At 52.6% G+C, this 18,306-nt stretch overlaps 1 protein-coding gene across 5 annotated transcripts; it reads left to right on the top strand.

The window, feature by feature from the left end:
* The first annotated feature begins 2,375 nt into the window (after nucleotides 1-2,375).
* On the top strand, nucleotides 2,376-17,491 carry Lat2 (linker for activation of T cells family member 2). 5 transcript variants are annotated; one of them, XM_040731299.1, is made up of 13 exons: nucleotides 2,376-2,667; nucleotides 7,915-8,041; nucleotides 8,609-8,648; nucleotides 10,551-10,594; nucleotides 10,751-10,811; nucleotides 10,948-10,979; nucleotides 11,210-11,245; nucleotides 11,329-11,359; nucleotides 12,332-12,387; nucleotides 13,378-13,437; nucleotides 13,677-13,781; nucleotides 14,454-14,560; nucleotides 16,552-17,491. In XM_040731299.1, exons 1-12 carry the CDS (start codon nucleotides 2,437-2,439, stop codon nucleotides 14,528-14,530), a joined length of 900 nt encoding a protein of 299 aa, XP_040587233.1. In that variant the 5' UTR covers nucleotides 2,376-2,436; the 3' UTR covers nucleotides 14,531-14,560; nucleotides 16,552-17,491. The 5 variants fall into 5 exon arrangements, with proteins under 5 accessions (XP_040587233.1, XP_040587235.1, XP_040587234.1 ...); XM_040731301.1 differs by having other exon boundaries at nucleotides 2,377-2,665; nucleotides 7,920-8,041; XM_040731302.1 differs by lacking the exon at nucleotides 2,376-2,667 and adding an exon at nucleotides 3,820-3,950 and having other exon boundaries at nucleotides 7,920-8,041.
* Nucleotides 17,492-18,306: the final 815 nt, after the last annotated feature.

Raw genomic sequence — 18,306 nt, 5'->3', positions numbered from 1 at the left:
CTGATCTGCCTCCACCTTCCAGGTAATGGGGTTAATACATGGCCCATTCCTTTAGTCCTTTAGTCCCAGCTAGGGCCTCAGAGAAAAACCCTGTCTTCAGTTAGTGTAGCTATTCCAGAGACTGAAGGGTTGCAAATTCAAGGCCCATCCTATGTATGGCCAAGAGGCTCTTGGGTAACTGTGGGTGGCATAGCAGGGCAGTGGTGGCGCAAGCCTTAATCCCAGCACTCGGGAGGCAGAGGCAGGCAGATCTCTGAGTTCGAGGCCAGCCTGGTCTACAGAGTGAGTTCCAAAAGCTACACAGAGAAACCCTGTCTCGGAAAGGGGGGTGGGCATAGGACTAGGATTACAAGTAGCTATGCCAGGAATTTGGTATAGATGCTGAATTGTTACCAAAGTGTGGGGAGGAGGCCAGCCATGAGCACTAGCTCTGCTTTGGTCTCTGCCTCCCCATCTGACCCCATGGAAATGTCTATGAACTGAGTGTGCCAGGCACAGATTTCCAATGCACTGTCTTCAATGGTCCCAGGGTGGAGGAGATGGAGCAATCTCCTGAGCTTCCTGCAGGTCTCTTGTCGATGGTTCTCATTGCCTGTGCTACTTTGATTCACCACGTGGTGGCAGCAGTAGTCCCAGGGCACAAAGACTGGGAAGAAACAGACCTGGACCACTAGGGCAGTTCCCAGGTACTGAAATACTAAACTCACCAAGTGGATTGCAGGGTGGCGCCATCCTGTCTTAAGCCTTGATGTAACCAGCAGGTGGAACGTTGCTTTAACCTTTTCCAAGTTCCGGGTGCACTGAGCTAGGTGGGTTGTGATCCTTGTCCCTTGGGGCCATGGTGCCGGCTGGCCGCCTTCCTACTCGATGCTTGCAGCCTCCCTGAGCCACAGTGACTGAGGAACAGCTTTGGGGGAGAAGGGAGTTCATGGCTCAGTCCGTAAAGCTCTCCAAAGCCAGAGAACCTGGGCTTGGATCCCCAGCACTCATAGTGACCCTGGGAACACACCCTAGCCCTGAGGACGGGGAAACATGGCTATCTGGAGTTTGCAGGACCAACCAGCCAAGACTACATAGACAGAAGATAAAAGCACCAGGTGGGCCGGGCGAAGGTGGCGCACGCCTTTAACCCCAGCACTTGGGAGGCAGAGACAGACGCATCTCTGTGAGTTCGAGACCAGCCTGGTCTACCTAGCAAGTTCCAGGACAGCCTCCAAAACAGTACAGTCTCGGGAAAAAAAAAAGCACTAGATGGGCTGGCAATTTTGCTCAGTAGGGCAAAGATGCTTTCCACGAGGGCAGACCATGAGTACTGTCCCTGGAGAACCAATTGCACGCTGGGCACTGGTGGCACACTCGAATCCAGGCAGGTGAATCTGAATGACACCGAGATGACTTCTGGTCTCTACTCACGTCCCTCTCCCCCTACACAGAGAGGCAGGCGGGTGCCTATCCATCTGTTCCTCACACAATGGTCCTGATGCCATCCACCACATGTCTCTTCCTTGTCCCCCATGTCCCTTTTTCTGTTTGCCCTTTGGTGTTTGTCCTATGGGATTCTGCTACTCTAATCTCCTTGTCTGAGACACTGGCTTCCGGGGGCCTCTGGTTGTCAGTGTCTGCATAGCTGGTACCGTCTTTCTCTGGTCCTCTCCTGACCTGTCTCTCTCTCTCTCTCTCTCTCTCTCTCTCTCTCTCTCTCTCTCTCTCTCTCTCTCTCCTCTCCCTCCCACACCCTCTGTGTGTATGTGTGTGTGCGTGCACGCGCGCATGCTGTGGGTCCCTCCTACACGGCCTCCCTTCTGTCTCTTACTTCCATATGAGCCTGTGAACTCAGGTTGACACTGCTCGGTGGGACCTGTGTCTGTGCTTTCGTTTTGGTGTGTGCAATGTGTGAGTCCTGGGCTTTCTGTCTTCTTTCTGGGCTTGTCTCTCACTTCCCATTTCTCCTGTGTCTGTTTCTTTTCTATCCCCACCCCTTGTGTGTATGTGTGTCTGTGTCTGTCTGTGTGTATGTGTCTCTGTGTGTCTGTGTCTGTGTGTGTGTATGTGTCTGTGGGTCTGTGTGTGTGTATGTGTCTGTGTGTGTCTGGGTCTGTGTGTGTATGTGTCTTTGTGTGTGTATGTGTCTGTGTGTGTGTATGTGTGTGTGTCTGGGTCTGTGTATATCAGGACAACTAGCAGGTATCAGTCCGTTCTCCCACCATGTGATTCCTGGTGGTAGAAAGCTAACTGTCAGGTTTGATGGCAAGTGTAATTACTCAACGAGCCATCTTACTGGCCTACCTTTCTAGGGTTTGTTTGTTTGTTTTTGAGACAAGGTTTCACTATGTAGCCCTGGCTGGAACTCACTGTATAGACCAGGCTGGCCTCAAACTCAAAGAGAGCCGCCTGCTTCTGTCTCCCGAGTGCAGGCATTTAAAGGCGTGTGCCACCATGGCCGCTCTTCCCTTTCTATCTCTGTATCTCTTTGTCTCTGCCCCACCCCTTTTGTCACTAGCCAGCCAAGCAGTCCGGCCAAGGCGGATGTGCGAGGATGATTCAGTAGTGACAGGAAGCCAGCCGCCTTGCCTGCTGCCCGCCAGAGTCTGTGGCATTGGCATCGGCCTGGGCAGGTGTGCCGGCACAGGATGGGGTGGCCATGGTGAGGAGCCCCCACTCTCAGGTAAGCATTTTCCAGGGGGGCCTAGCTGAGCAGGTGTCCCCTGCACCACCCCCCACAAGACCCTTAGTAGCTATGGACAGCGGTGGCTGGGACACCTGATACCTTGTGCCTGGCTGGCGCTTTGGCCCCTTGGGGACAGCCTGTTTCAGGGGCCCCAGGCACCCACCTACCGACCATTGTCTTCCCAAACCCCCAGCCTGTGAGACCCCAGGAAGCCCCTAGGGTGGTTCTGTTACCACCATTGACTGGGGAGGGCCAGCCAAAAGCCAGAAATGAACTCAGTTTCTCCCATTGGTGAAGAGTTAGCTAATGCCACAGGCCTGTGGGTGAATCTGGGATGCCCTAGGGAACTGCCCAGGCCAGGCCCTGTCCCCCAGTCAAGAGGAGGAAGTTGCTGTCCCCAAAAGTCCACCCAAGCCTGACTCAGGTTTGACCTTCTGATGGATAACTCCTGTAGAGTTGCCGGGCTCTTTGATTCTAGCTCTGTGAATAGGTAGCCCGGGTTGGCCAGGTTCCTTCCACCTAGCCTCCACCACCACTGCCACCATTGGCCTGGAAAAGGGTCTGCCAGACCTCTGCACATGGCCATCCCCAGAAACACACACACACACAACCCACCTGGCCCTCCAGCCTCCAATAGGTTTTTCAGAGTTCTCTCTCCACCCTCGTTTGAAGCCCCGAATCCTTGGTCTGTCCAGGTGGAGACTGTGGTACACTCCTGTAATTACAGCACTAGGAATGCTAAGGTGGGGGTATGGGGAGTTCAAAGCCAGCCTGTACTCCAGAATGAGACCCTGTTTCAAAGGGGCATACCACAGAAATATTCAGCAAAACCACAGGCACACGAGTACAGCCATCCCAGGTCTGTGTGATTGGTTGCACTTATCTGAGCAGACCCCTGTGGCTCTCTGCTCCCTGAAGGGTGAGCAGTTGCAGAGTAATCACTAAGGACCGCTGAGGCCGGAGGCTCAGAGGCCACAGTCGGAGACCGGCTCTGTGCAAACCTTGCTCATATGAAAACTGCCCACTTCCCTTTGAGCTATTTTGGCCCACAGAGCCACAGGGCTGTGGCAGTCCCCACACACCCACAGCGAGCCATGTCTGGCCCCTTGGGGCCTTCTGTGACTGCTGGGGAGCCCCTCCCGCAGCCAGCCTCCGGCTCCCTCAGCCCACCTGCTGTCTGTCATTCCGGGTAGAGAGCATGAGCACATGGACTGCAGAGAATTCATGGGACCTTCTCTGGATTTCCATCACTGTTCCTCTTACTGGGATTCTCTCTAGCACAGTATGTACCTCTCTGAACGTCCGTTTGCTCCCTGGGAAGGAAACAGTTAGGCTCAGAGGAATTCCCAACTGAGGAGCTAGCTCCAGACCCATGCATTCACTCCGGCTCTCTTTGTTTTGTCTTTCAATATTTTAACCCATTTTTAATTATTGAATGGATGTGCATGTGCTACAGTGTAGGTCTCACCACCATGTGGGTCCTGGGGATCGAACTCAGATCATCAGACTTGGAGGCAAGCGCCTTTTTACTCATCACCCTCCATCTATTCAACCTTTTTTAAAAATAATTTATTATTTTATGTGCATTGGTGTTTTGCCTACAGGTATGCCTGTGTAAGGGTTCCAGATCCCCTGGAACCAGAGCTATAGACAGTTGTGAGCTGCCATGTAGGTGCTGGGAGTTGAACCCAGGTCCTTTGGAAGAGCAGTCAGCGCTCCTAACTGAGCCATCTCTCCAGCTCCCCCATCCAATTTTATTATCATGTATTATGCATAGATTAGGCTTAGGACATTTGCATACATGTAAATGATGCATTGACCACATTCATCAATTACCTCCTTGGTCCACCACCATTCTCATCGATTCTCGCCCTCTTCCCAACTAATTCCTTTCTGGTATGTTCTTCTTTCAGTTGGGGGTGGGGTCTGGTGGTGACCCGATGAGTTTCATTAGGTTTGCTTTCAGGGTGTGAGGGATTATCTACAGGAGCATGGGCGCCTTACCTCGGAGGAAGATCCCTCCTCCAGCGACCCTTTTGTTACATTTAAAACATTTATGTAAGCTGGCACGTGATGGTACACCCTATAATCCCAGCACTCTGGAGGCAGAGGCAAGCCAGTCTCTGAGTTCCAGGCCAGCCTGGTCTACACAGTGAGTTTCAGGCCAGCCAGGGCTACACAGCGACTCCCTGTCTCAAAAACAAAATGTACATACGTGAGTGTTTTGCTCGCATGAACATGTGTGCATCACATTCATGCCTGGTGCCCGCAAAGACAGGGAGAGGGTTGGATCCCCTGGAACTGGAGTTAGGGGTGGTTTCGAGCTGCCATATGGATGCTGAGAATCAAACCTAGGTCCTCTGGGAGAGCAACCAGTGTTCTTGACCTCTGGTCCATCTCTTCAACACCCCTCCCTCACCCCCGCCCCATCCCCAAGGGTTTTTTCCCCTCAATGCTGGGAATGAAACCCAAAGCCTTGCCAATGCTAGTTAGACATTGGCATATCCCTCACTGGGTAGTTCTAGGCGGGTACTCTACTGTTGAGCCACGCCCCCAACCTCATAATGGTATATTCTAGGCAGTTGATCTATGACTAAGCCATGCCCCTAGGCCATCACTGGGACATTCTAAGCAAACGTCCCACCATACCCCCAACTCTCTATATTTTGAGGCATTCTCACTGGAGTTGAATTTGCAGTACAGCCCAAGTTGACCTTGGGCTTGGCAGTACTCCTGCCTCAGCCTCCTGAGCAGCTAGGATTGCTGGCCTACTCCGCTAGCACAGCTGCTCCATTAGGCCCTCACAGCTCTTCATAATGCTTAGCTCCTCAGACCTGCTGGGGCCAGTGGAGGGAGTCTAGGCCTGTGCCTCTAGACATCCCCAGGCAAGCAGGCCACTGACTGTCCCTTCCCATGTCGTATGGCTAAGAACTGTGACTATGGCTAGAGTCATGGTGGAAAGAACCCACATGGCTGACCCTGCTCTGCAGTCATCACCTCCATGACAGGCCTCATGTGGCAAACTCGGAAGACACGTGCTATTTTCCGTGTGGCTGGTCAGAGTAGATAGATGATGTGACTAACAGTCTCCAGGGCTGAGGGTTTCTGGAGTCCGGGTCATCCCTGGACAGGGTCTAGAATAGAAGCCAGTGGGCTCTCTGCTGGCCAAGGCCTCCTGGATGGAGGATGGTCCAGCTTCCAAAAGCTTGGGAACCCTTGAAAAGGAAACAGAAGTCAGCAGGCCAGCTCCTGGGACCTTGAATGCCAAGCCAAAAATGTGGGCTTGCTCTTGGGGTCCTAAGTGGACTGAGGTGGGCAAGTGTGAGTTACATGTAGCCTGCTGGTGTGCTACTTCCAAGTCTCCTCTTTTCCTCAAGACAGAGCCTACCTCCTCTCTGTCTGCCCCTCCCCCGTGTGTGTGTGTGTGTGTGTGTGTGTGTGTGGTGTGTGTGTGTGGTGTGTGTGTGTGTGTGTGTATGTGTGTGGGTGGGTGTGTGGTGTGTGTGTGGTGTGTGTGTGTGGTGTGTGTGTGTGTGTGTGTATGTGTGTGGGTGGGTGTGTGGTGTGTGTGTGTGTGTGTGTGTGTGTGTGTGTGTGTGTGTGTGTGTACACATATACCACTCTCCTTTGTTGTTTGTTTTTCGAGACAAGGTTTCTCTGTGACTTTGGAGGCTGTCCTGGAACTAGCTCTTGTAGACCAGTCTGGCCTCAACCTCTGCCTCCTGAGTGCTGGGATTAAAGGCGTTTGACACCACTGTCCTACTACTACTCTCTTTAAAAAAAATATACAGAGAAACCCTGTCTTGAAAAACCAAAAAAAATTTTTTTAATTTTTATTATTTATTTGGCTGATTGGTTTGGCTTTTTGAGACAGGGTTTCTTTGTGTAGCATTAGCTGTCCTAGAACTCACTCTGTAGACCAGGCTGGCCTCAAACTCACAGAGATCTGTCTGACTTTGCCTCCCAAGTGCTGGGGTTAAAGGTGTGCACCACCACCGCCTGGCTACAATTTACTCATTTTGTGTATATGGGCGCTCTATCTGCACGTGTGCCTTTATGCCAGAAGAGGCATAGATCCCACTAGAGGTGGTTGTGAGCCACCAAGTGGTTGCTGGGAATTGAACTCAGGACCTCTGGAAGAGCAACCACTGAGCCATTTCTCCAGCCCCCGGCACTAATTTTGAAGTGCTACAGTATGTACCATATGCTCAGTTTATGAGTCTCTTTGATAGACAAAGTCAGTATTCGTCAGTATTCCAACAAAGGCCGCATTCCAAACTCCTCACTGGGGAATTCTGGGCAGGGAGTCTACAGGTGAGCCACGCCTTCTCTAGTTGGAAGTGGGACCAAACAGAGTGGCCACTTAGTGGCTCCCTCAACTGTGTCCCTTGCCCACGCCAAGGAGCTGAGTCTCCTCAGAGCTGGGATAGATGGTTTTATAAGTCTGTTAGAACGGTTGTACTCCCCTCATTACCAGACTGTGGACTTTCACCAAGGCTGGGACAGCCAGTCTTCACAAGGCCCTGGACTAACAGGGTTCAAAGCCTCTTCACCCCACACATCCTCTCCACAGCTCCACCTCCTCCTTTGTCTCCTAAAGGACCAGCCTCACTCTTCAGGTCCTCAAGCCCGGTCCCTCAGCTGGAAACCCTTCCCTGAATTGTACTGACTGGCCTTGAATTCAGAGCTTTGTCTTTGTCTCCTGAGTGCAGGATTAAAGGCACACAAGCACTCTTAACCGCTGAGCTATCTCTCCAGCCTCTTCACCTTGTTTTTGTCTTAGCCCAGGCTAGCCTAAGACTCACTGTGTTGTCTCAGCTTGACTTGAGACTAGTTGCAGTTCTCCTGCTTCTCCAGAGTTGCTGAGATTACAGGTGTGAGCCCCTATGCAAGGTCCTGGACTGAGCACCATGTTCGAGCCCTCCCTTTCCACATAGCATCTGGGGGGGGCGAGGGCTTCCCAGTCTTAGCTTCTCCACCTGGGAATTACGGAGCCTGTCTCTCAGGGCCAGCTGGGTTGGGAATATGTGCTTAAGGTTGTTCAATTTCTTAGTGTTGCCTAGTGATCTCAGAACCTTCTGGCACACATGATCTGGTGGTCAGTGCGCTAGCTAGTTAGGATCACATGGGAGACGTGGTTGGTTCAGTCCAGGAGTAGGCCGTTCCACTGTTGTTGGAGCTAGGAATCAGAGAGATCAGAAATGGGGCAGGGCAGCTGCTGGGACCACTGGCTCACAGATCTCCAATGCAGCTTGCAGCCCCCTCGCCAAGCCAACATGAGTGCCGAGTTGGAGCTACTGTGGCCATTGTCAGTCCCTCTGCTGCTGCTGTTGGGGGCCACAGCCTGGTTGTGTGTCCACTGTTCCCGCCCAGGTAAGTGTCACACGGACAGGGAGTGTGTCCCAGAGGCCATTAGCGGGAGGGGCAGGAGGATGAGAACCCAGAATCCAGCTGGTGGCCCGGTCTGGTGAAGGCTGGTTCTGCTGGACCATGGGGGCTGTTCAGGCCAGGGAACCACTCTGGAGGAGAGAAGGGAGACTAGCTACCCGTGGCACCCTCCACGATATCCTCACCCACAAAACGGGATCAAGTACCTTTCCTTCCTTCCCTCCCCCTTTCCTTCCTACCCCCACCGTGCTCCAGCTCTCTTCCCCTCCCTCCCTTCTTTCTTCATTTCTTCCTTCCATTTCCTTCTTTCTCTTTCACTTAGCTCGGGCTAGCCTCAAGCGTTCCCACCCTCCTGCCTCTGCTTCCTGAGTGTTGGGATCACAGGCATGTGTCACCACACCCAGCTGATAAGAACCATGTCAAGGACAGGCGGTCACGAGGGACTTACCAAGGGCCTGGCAGAGTTACAAAGAGGGGAGTCCCAGCCTTAGGTTTCCCCCACCCCGCACCTGGAGCTCAGAAACTCTTGCTATGCCATTTCTGTTCTTGCAGGGGTGAAGAGAAAAGAGAAGATCTATGAGCAGAGGAACCGGTAAGTTGCCCCAGCTTGCCATTCCCCCACTCATGCCTGCTCAATGGGTACCTAGCATTCAGGGGAGGGAACGAGAGAGTCCAGGGCTGTCTGAAGGAATGTGCCATCACCTGGCGGTGGTAGCGGGGAGAACCTGGGCACTGGGCACTTGAGAGGTTGGGCACCTGCTGTCACCCCAGATATTCCAGAAGCTGCCTGGGCCAGAGGGAGTTCAGCCTGGCCATTCAGTGAGACCTTGCCTTAAAATGTGTAAGTAGGGGGCTGCAAGATGAGTAACAGTGACTGACATACAAGCCTGGTGATCTGAGTTCAATCCCTGGGACTCACTCTGAAAAGAGTTTAAGGACTCCCGAAAATTGTCCTCTGGCCTCCATCTGCACCATAACAAACACAAGAAATAATAACGATATTAATAATAGCTTTGGCTGTCCTGGAATTGGCTCTCGTAGATCAGGCTGGTCTTGAACTCACAGAGATCCTCCTGCCTCTGCCTCCTGAGTTCTGGGATTAAAGGTGTGCGCCACCACTGCCCAGCTCCAAATAAACTTTTTAAATTGAAAAGCAGACTGGAGGGCTGGAGGGATGGCTCAGCGGTTAAAAGCACTGACTGTTCTTTCAGAGGTCCTGAGTTCAATTCCCGGCAACCACATGGTGGCTCACAACCACCTTGAATGAGATCTGGTGCCTTCCACTGGCATGCAGGCAGAAGACTGTATACATAATTAATAAATAAAATTATAAAAAAGAAAAATATTTAAAAAAGAAAAAGAAAAGAAAAGCAGACTGGTGAGATGGCTTAGTGGTTAATAGCACTGGCTGCTCTTCCAGAGGACCTGGGTTTGATCCCCAGCACCCACATGGCTCACAGTGTTAGGTCCAGGAGATCCAGTGTCCTCTTCTGATGTCCTCAGGCACCAGGCATGCACATGGTGGACAGACACATGGTGGACAGACACACACATGGTGGACAGACACACACGGGTAAAACACCTACACATTTAACAAAAATAACTTTTAAAGGGGGGGGAACATTGCCTAGACTCCCCAGTGAATGTGGCTGGGTGTGTGGCTGTGTGTGTGCAGTGCTTGCTGAGTATGCTCAGAGTCCTGAGTTCAATGCCCAACACAAACAGAAAGACAAGGAGCAGTGGTGGCGCGCGCCTTTAATCCCAGAACTCAGGAGGCAGAGGCAGGAGGATCTCTGTGTTCTAAGCTAGCCTGGTCTACAGAGTGAGTTCCAGGCCAGTCAGGCCTACGGAGTGAGACCAATTACAAAAAAGGAAAAAGAGGGAGGGAGGGAAAGGAGGAAGGGAGGAAGGAAGGAAGGAAGGAAGGAAGGAAGGAAGGAAGGAAGGAAGGAAGGAAGGAAGGAAGGAAGGAAGGAAGGAAGGAAAGAAAGAAGGAAGGAGAGACGGGGAGGGAACCAGCTAATCACACTCTACTCCTCTCTGCTGCATGCACACACACACTCACACACTCACAGCACAGCCTTCGCATGCACACCTCAGTAGGCACTGTCACTCGCACACTCACACATACATATACACACACACATACACACTTCCTCATTTCCCTTTGCAACTGAAAAACCACAGAGATCTGAAAATGAAGTCCTCTATCTCTGACCACACTGGGCCGCAATAAAGCCTGCTTGTGTGTTTTTAGTTTTTGGTTCTGAGACAGGGTCTTACTCTTCAGCACTGGCTAACACAGAACTTACTTTATAGCCCAGGCTGGCCTCAAACTCCCATTGATCCTCCTGCCGTGAGTACCGGGAATCCAGGCAGGTGCAGTCACATTCCCAGGCCCAGCTCCTGCCTCTTCTCTGTGTCCCTTGTCCTTGTCTGTCCCTCTGCCCTCTATGTTCAAAGACCAGCTCAGCACACCCTTGTGTATTCACAGGCAAGAAGATGAAGAGAGCTTTACCGTGACTCAGACCTACTCCTGTGAGTCCTGATGCTTCCTGGCTTTGGTTCAGGGCTGGGACTTCCCATATCAAGGTCCTTTGTGTGTCCCTTGCCCTGAGGCCAGCCTGGTACAGTGGGTGAAGACTTAGCTGGGTGAGTGCCTACCAATACCCTGTCCCTGCTTCCCTCCGAAAGTGGCCAGGCCAGTATGGCCAGGATCCCTGATGGACACAGCCTCGGACAAGTCACTGGAAAGGTAGGAAGGTGTTCTGTAGTGCATGGTCTTCCCAGGGCCCAGACCCGGAGAACCCCAAGCTGCAGTCTCAGAGCTGCCCAGGGGACTGTCCCCTCCCCAGGGCACCGCCTCAGACCCCCTTGCCCCATCCTTGCAGGAAGAACAAGCTGCTGTTCTCTCACGGCGAAGGTGAGTGACGCCAGGCAGGGACAAGCCCGAGTGGGGTTGGGACAGTGGGACTTGGGAGGCCTTTCAGGGAGGGCTGAGCCTGGGGTCGGTGAAATTGGCGTGGAGAAGGCACATGCTTGTAGCAGGCTGTGTATAAAGGTATGACTGTTCAAAGCCCCTGGTCCCTTGCTACAGAGCCTGGGTTGGGCTGGGGCAGGACCTGGAGGCAGACAGCTTAGTCTTTCTTCCAGGTCCTGAGTCCCTTAGGTACCAGAACTTCTACAAAGGTGGGTAGCTCTGGGGGAGGGAGGGAATGGGCCACAGCCTGGGAGCTTAGCCTGCCTTAACTGTCCTATGTGGCCTCTTCCAGGAAGCAGACATGGGCCTGACGCTGCCTACGTGTAAGTGGCCCTCATACAAGCCTGCTCTCTGCCCACCCTGTTTTCTGGGTCTCTCATGCCGAGCTTCTTTATCTGCGGGTCACTCAGTGAGGGCACATCTCTGGGTAGCCTTTTCAGTTTGCTGACCATGGCCTCATGGGGCCTGGCGTGCGGCTCTGCTGGAAGGAGGGGTATCCGGTGGGGGGTGGGTACTCATCCTGCCATTTGGTGAAAGGCCAGTTACAAAGTAGACATGGTGGCCCAGGTCTGTCATTTCAGCACTCAAGAGGAGGTTGAGACAGGGGGATCAAAGCCAGTGTGGGCTACAGTATTGAGATGTTCTCTCCCCAGAAAAAGGGCTGGGGTTCAGTTGGTGGAGCCCTGGGTTCCATCGCCAGCACTGTATAAACTTGGTGTGGTGGCATGTGCCTGTAACGCCAGCCCTGGGGAAGGAGACCGTTCAAGGTCATCCTGCTCCAAGTAGTGAGTCTGAGATCTGCCTGAGAACAGAGACATTGTTTCAACAGGGTAGGGGGTGGTAGCCAGCTACCCCAGTCCGTGAAGGTGAGTTCCACCCATCTCCCCACCCCACCCCCACCCCAAGAACCCACATGGTGAAAGGAGAGAAGTAATGTAAGTTTAGAAAGAGAGAAGGAAGGAGAGCAGTAGGTGATAGGACAGACAGACAGACAGACAGATACCAAGGGGCGGGGGTCATGGTGGTACAAGTCTGTCCTCCCAGCCATCCCAGTACTTGGGAGGCTGAGGCAGAAGGATCTGACTCAGGGCCACCCCCCAAAAGAAATGACCCCCAGCAGGGTCTCCTCATGTCACGAATGGGGAGAACTGAGGCCGAGGTGGGGCCTTGTTGAAGGTGTCCTCTCCAGGCTGACAGCCCTCTAGCCCGAGGGGAGCCAGAGTGGATGGGGAGGAGACCCCATGACTTCTCCTGACAGGCCTGCTCAGCAACCCGCTCTCTGATTTCTTGTCCAGAGATCCCATCCCCACGGACTACTACAATTGGGGATGTTCCCAGAAGCTCCCAGAAGGTAGGTGGGGGCTGGGGGGGAGGATGTAGGGGAGGAGGCAGCCCCTAGTTCGGGGTGGGGTGGGGTCTGTTGAGCCGTGGCAGGAGGGAGGAGGACTGCAGGCCCAGGTGGGTGGGGCGGAAGGAAGCTGGTCAGCGTGCACGCAGAGGATGGGGACAGTGGCGAGAGTGAGGGACAGGACAGGAAGCAGAGGTGGAGCTGTGGGTGGGAACATCTGAGGGGAGCAGCTCGCTGTCATCTGGGGCCGGGCAGACACAGATGGGCGCTGACGACAGATAAGCCCGGGCAGGCGGGCTTGAGGATGCTGGAACCTTTGGTCATGACCACTTCTGCTTTACAGAGGGGAGTAAGGGGGAGGGGCAGAGCCTGTGGGGGAGCAGGGCCTTTAGCTGGGGTCCTCCCCTGGTCCTGGCAGTCATTCAAGGCTGCCCCTCCCCTCCCTTCCACTTTCTTCTCCCCCTCCTTTATTTTTTTAAACATATTTAAAACATTTGTTTATTGTGAGGGTGTGGTGACACGCACGTGGAACTCTTAGGCCGGCTCGTAGGAGTCAGTGCTCTTTAACTATGTGGGTCCAGGGGAGGGAACTCAGCAAGTGCCTTTTCTTGACCTTTACTCTTATTTTGTAATAAAGGTCTCCTGCCAGGCATGAAGGCCTTTAATCCCAGCACTCAGATCTTTGTGAGTTCAAGGCCAGCATAGTCTTTATAGCAAGTTCTAGGACAAACAGGGCTACATAGGGAGATATTGTCTCAAAACAAAACAAGACCACCAGGACCACCAACAACAAACAAGATAGTTCCCACACATGCACCGGCACCAGCGTACACACAAACAAACAACGGCCACAGGAAAACTGGTCTAAGCGGATGGAGAAACCCTGAAGGCCAGGGGGAGAGCGTGGTGGGCCTGCAGGGAGAACGGGGAAGGGACACAGGCTTGCAGGCAGGGTTCTTCAGCGGTCTCCTGTCAGCTCCCTTCTGTTGACAGACGATGATTCCAACTCCTATGAGAACGTGCTCATCTGCAAGCCCACCGCCCCTGACTCAGGTAAGGCTGTCACCCCCAAGAGAGGCAGGGCAAGGACCAGCACCCTCATGAATAAGATGTGAGTTCCCAAGACTCAGCCCTTGCCTGCATTCTCCATGTCTCTGGCGTCTTTGAGTCAAGTTTACCCAGTGGAAGAGCCATCCAGGGGATTACCCTCTCTCTCTGGGGTCATCCTCAGCGGAAGCAGGCTGCCCCTGGCTCCCTGGACCTACTTGGAGTGTCCCTATATACTCCCTTAGGTGGCGAGGAATCTGAGGATTACCAGAACTCAGTATCCATCCGAGAGTGGCGAGAATCCAGGAGGACTGTGGGTTTGTCCCCCATGGGCAGAGGCCACCAGGAAGGTGCGTGTGTGTGTGAGAGAGAGAGAGAGAGAGTGTGTGTGTGAGAGAGAGTGTGTGTGTGTGTGTGTGTGTGTGGTGGGGAGTGTGTGTGTGTGGTGGGGGAGTTTGTGTGTGTGTGTGTGTGTGAGTGTGTGTGTGGTGGGGGAGTTTGTGTGAGTGTGTGTGTGAGTGTGTGTGTGAGTGTGTGTGTGAGTGTGAGTGTGTGTGTGTGTGTGAGTGTGTGTGTGTGTGTGTGTGTGGTGGGGAGTGTGTGTGTGTGGTGGGGGAGTTTGTGTGTGTGTGTGTGTGTGAGTGTGTGTGTGTGGTGGGGGAGTTTGTGTGAGCGTGTGTGTGTGAGTGTGTGTGTGAGTGTGTGTGTGAGTGTGAGTGTGTGTGTATGTGTGTGTTGGGAGGGGAGTGGTATCAACTCAGGCAGGTGGCTGGCTGGTCCGTGAGGGCCGGCCTGGGCGGTTCCCCTCCAGCCAATCTGACTGACTTCACAGTACCCGAAGCTGTAGAAGCTTTGCATTTTACCAGAGCTTCGAGGCAGCAGCTTGACTTCCAGGAGAGCTGGTCACCCAGTCTGGAGGATTTCTGCAAACACAGTAGTGTAGCAGATAGCCCTGGCTGGGGAACTACTGGTCTGGTGTATGCCTGTGAAGTGTCCCAGCCACCGCCTGTCCTGATCCATAGGTGCACAAGCGTCGCCATCAGGAAGCCCAGATGAGGAGCCAGATTATGTGAATGGGGATGTGGCCGCCCGCGGCTGAGACACCTAGGAGAGGCTCAAAGGAAGGAAGGTACGGCACCCTCTGGCTGCTCTGAGAGTTAGCAGCCCAGGTCAAGGAAGGGCCCTGTGCCGGGAAGGAGCCTCATACAGTGACAGATAGCCCATGGGTGCTCATCAGCCATTAGGACCAGCAGGGAGATGCTTACCGAAGCCCACTGGTTCCTTCTGTGGGACTGGGGCATCCAGAAGAGTTGGGTTCACCCAGGTGACAGACGGACACATACCTGCGGTCAGGAGCACTGGAGATGCCTCAGAAGAGGAGCACTTACCCTACAGTCCACCAGTGGGGCTTGGAGGCACGGCTTGGCCGTAGAGTGATTGTCTGGTATACGTGAAGTCCTGGGTTCCATCTTCAGCACTGAAAAACAAAACAAGAAACTAAAAAATTAAAATGTAAATGGTGCACGCCTTTAATCCCAGCACTCGGGAGGCAGAGGCAGGCGGATCTCTGAGTTTGAGGCCAGCCTGGTCTACAGAATGAGTTCCAGGACAGCCTCCAAAGCAAACAGAGAAATCCTGTCTTGAAAAAACAAAACAAAGCAAATAAACAAACAAAAAACACCCCCAAAAACAACAAAAAAGTAAAATGAAGAAGCCAGGCATGGTGACACACGACTCTGCCTCCTAAGTGCCTGGGATCTCAGCATTTAGGAGGGGAGGCAAGAAGATCAGGAGTTCAAAATCAGCTTGCTCCACGACTTTGGAGCCACAGAGATCTGGTCTTAAACAACAGAACTTGAGAGATGGCTCAGCGTAAGCATGGGATATGAGTTGAGATCCTCAGCACACACCTGTCATCTGGTGCTGAGGAGGCCGATCTCAGGGCTCATTGACCAGCCAGCCTAGCAGAAACAATGAGCACTAGGGGGACAATGGTACAGGAAGATATTAAAAATTGACTTCAGGCTCCATGCCGACATGCACCTGCACACACAGGTGCACACACATGTACGTGCACACATAAACACACACACAGGAATGGAAAGATGGAAAAAGAAATCAGCTAGACAATAAAGTAGATAACATGCCGGGCTGTGGTGGCGCATGCCTTAATCCCAGCACTCAGGAAGCAGAGGGAGGCAGATGTCTGTGAGTTCAATCAAGACCAGCCTGGTCTGCAAAGCTACATAGAAAAACCCTGTCTTGGAAAAAAAATTGAAAAATTCAATATACCAGACATGGTGGTCCATACCTTTTTTGTTTTTTTGTTTTTTAAAGACAGGGTTTCTCTGTGTAATCCTGGCTGTCCTGGAACTTACTCTGTAGACCAGGATAGCCTGGAACTCATAGAGATCAGTCGTCTCTACCTCCCAAGAGCTGGGATTAAATGTGAATGCCACCACTGCCTGGCTGTGGCACACACCTTTAATCCCGACACTCAGGAGGCAGAGGTAGGAGGATCTCTGAGTTCCAGGCTATCCTGGTCTACAAAGCGAGACCCTGTCTCAAAAAAATCCCCAGACCAAAAATATAGTATGTTCCCTGGAGTTAGTCTTGGTGATAAGCAGATAGGGACGGGGTTGTTATTTGGGATGAGGTGAGGGGACTGGGGTGCTCTCTGCCTCCTCACTGGGAAGAACATCCCGGAAGAGCAAGTGGGAGGCGGGACATTGGAAAGGTTGGAGTTCAGCCAGCTAGAGACAGCACTGGACTTCTTGACTGACATAGGAGGGACAGTGAGTCTGGGTCCTGTTCCCTTCTTCCTCCTACCTTCCCCTGTGGAATGCTGGTACATGGCTAACTTTGTTTTGTTGAGACAGGTTCTCACTATGTAACCTTGGCTAGCCTGAGACTTGATATGTAGATCAGGCTGGCCCTGAACTCGCACAGATCCTCCTGTCTCTACCTCCTGAGTGCCGGGAGGTATTACCACCATGCTTGTGGTTTTATGTGGGTTCTGGAAGTTGAATTCAGGTCCTCACACTTGTGTAACAAGTGTTTTACTGAGACATCTCTCAAGCCCCCAAGCTTTGTCTCATAGCTAACTCTTCTCTGTTGAAGGATCTGAGGGGGACCATGAGCTGAAGTTCACTGCCTGCTGAAACCTACTTTCCAGGGATTCTCAGCTTTCGACCTGGCTGCGGCTGCTCCTGGGAGGGGTTCCAGAATGCCCCAACACAGCCTGGGAGACAATGGAACTGGCCAGGCTGCAACATTCAAGCAATGCCCTGGACTTCTTTGGGAGCAAAGCAGGTGCCTGGGACATTGGCTGTGGTGACCAGAAGCCCAGGACCGGAGGCAAGCTATGTCCTGGTACCACATTTAAAATATGGCATAACACTGGAATTTGTCCTTTTTTAGAAAAACAAATGAAATAAGGTCTCATTAAATTGCTCAGGCTGATCTCAAACTGGCAATCCTCCAGCTTCAGCCGTAGTGCTGGTATCTCAGGGTGGATCACTACACCTGACCTTGTTTCTTTTTCCTCGTTTGGACCTCAGATTGCCTATGAACGTTGATTTCTGGGAATTGTTACATGACTGTTTCTGTAGTTGACTTTAACTGTTGGAACCATATTTAATATTGTCAATGTCAGGGGCACTTCCTGTCTGAGAGCATTACACATATTAGCTTTAACAGATGAGTGGGGTGTAGGGTCACCTCAGGTCTCTCCTTGTTCTCTTAGTGGGCTCCAATTTGCTCAGGTCTTCCATTCCTGCAGGGACCCTGTGGGGCTGTGATAGGGAGAGAAAAGTGGCCTCAGCAGCCATCAGTAAACCCTGAGTTCCCCAGCAGGAACTGCCATGTCTGCTTTAGTTTAACTTTGGTGTCCGTAGGGCTAAGCGTCTGTCTCCCTGTTCCCTCCATTCTTTCTTTAAAAATGTACGTCATACTGTATAGCCCTGGCTGGCCAGGAACTTGCTATATAAATCAGACTGGCCTTGAGATCTGTTGGAATCTGCTTCCTGGGTATTGGAAGTAAAGGCACCACCCCACCAGGCCTCAGTTTGAAGTGTGTTTGAGTATATTCCACCTGTGTGGGTGCCTGCAGGGTGCTGAACACTTGAAACTTCAATTACTGACCTTTGTCAGCTGCCCCATGGAATGCTGGGAGCCCAACTAGGGTCCTCTGGAACCTAGTGCATGCTCAACTGCTGAGCCTCACCTCCTTTGTTTGTGTGTCACGGAACTTGGCTTCGCTGCTGCCGGTGGCTCTTCCTTGGTTCCGTGGATTATTATTATCGGGCTCTCTGGATCCTCATGCTAGCATAGCAACCACTCTATTCCCCGAGCCCCCCCCCTTTTTCTTTAGTGGTAGGCGTGGTCAGAGGACAGCTCTGTGACTGTCCTCTGGGCTCCAGGGACAAAACTCAGATCGACAGGCTTGTGTGACAAGTGCCTTTACCAGCTGAGTCGCCTTGCCAGAACCCTTTTGTCATTTGGGGCTCACTCTGCACCCCAGGCTGGCTGGCACTGATCATGGCTATCCTTTGCCTCAGCATCCTGGGCGCTGGGATTATAGGCCCGTGTGTGCCACCATGTCAGGCTCTGGTAAAGACCTTTGCCAGAAACGAAGATCAAGGTTCTTTTTGTTTTGTTTTCTGAGAGAGTTTCTCTGTGTAGCCTTGGCTGTTGAGGAACTTCCTCTGTAGCCCTGGCTGGTCTCGAACTCACAGAGATCCTCCTGATTCCACCTCCTAAATGCTGGGGTTAAAGGTGTGTGCCATCACTGCCTGGCTTAAGATCAAGGCTCTTACTCAGTAGAGAGGGCCCTGAAGTCCAGAGAGGACCGGGCTGTGCTCTACATGTCCAGCC

Source organism: Mesocricetus auratus, unplaced genomic scaffold (assembly GCF_017639785.1).
Source record: "Mesocricetus auratus isolate SY011 unplaced genomic scaffold, BCM_Maur_2.0 Super-Scaffold_100025, whole genome shotgun sequence".
Lineage (NCBI taxonomy): Eukaryota > Metazoa > Chordata > Mammalia > Rodentia > Cricetidae > Mesocricetus > Mesocricetus auratus.
The sequence above is the reverse complement of the archived record's forward strand: the minus strand, read 5'-3'. Positions and strand labels throughout refer to the sequence as shown.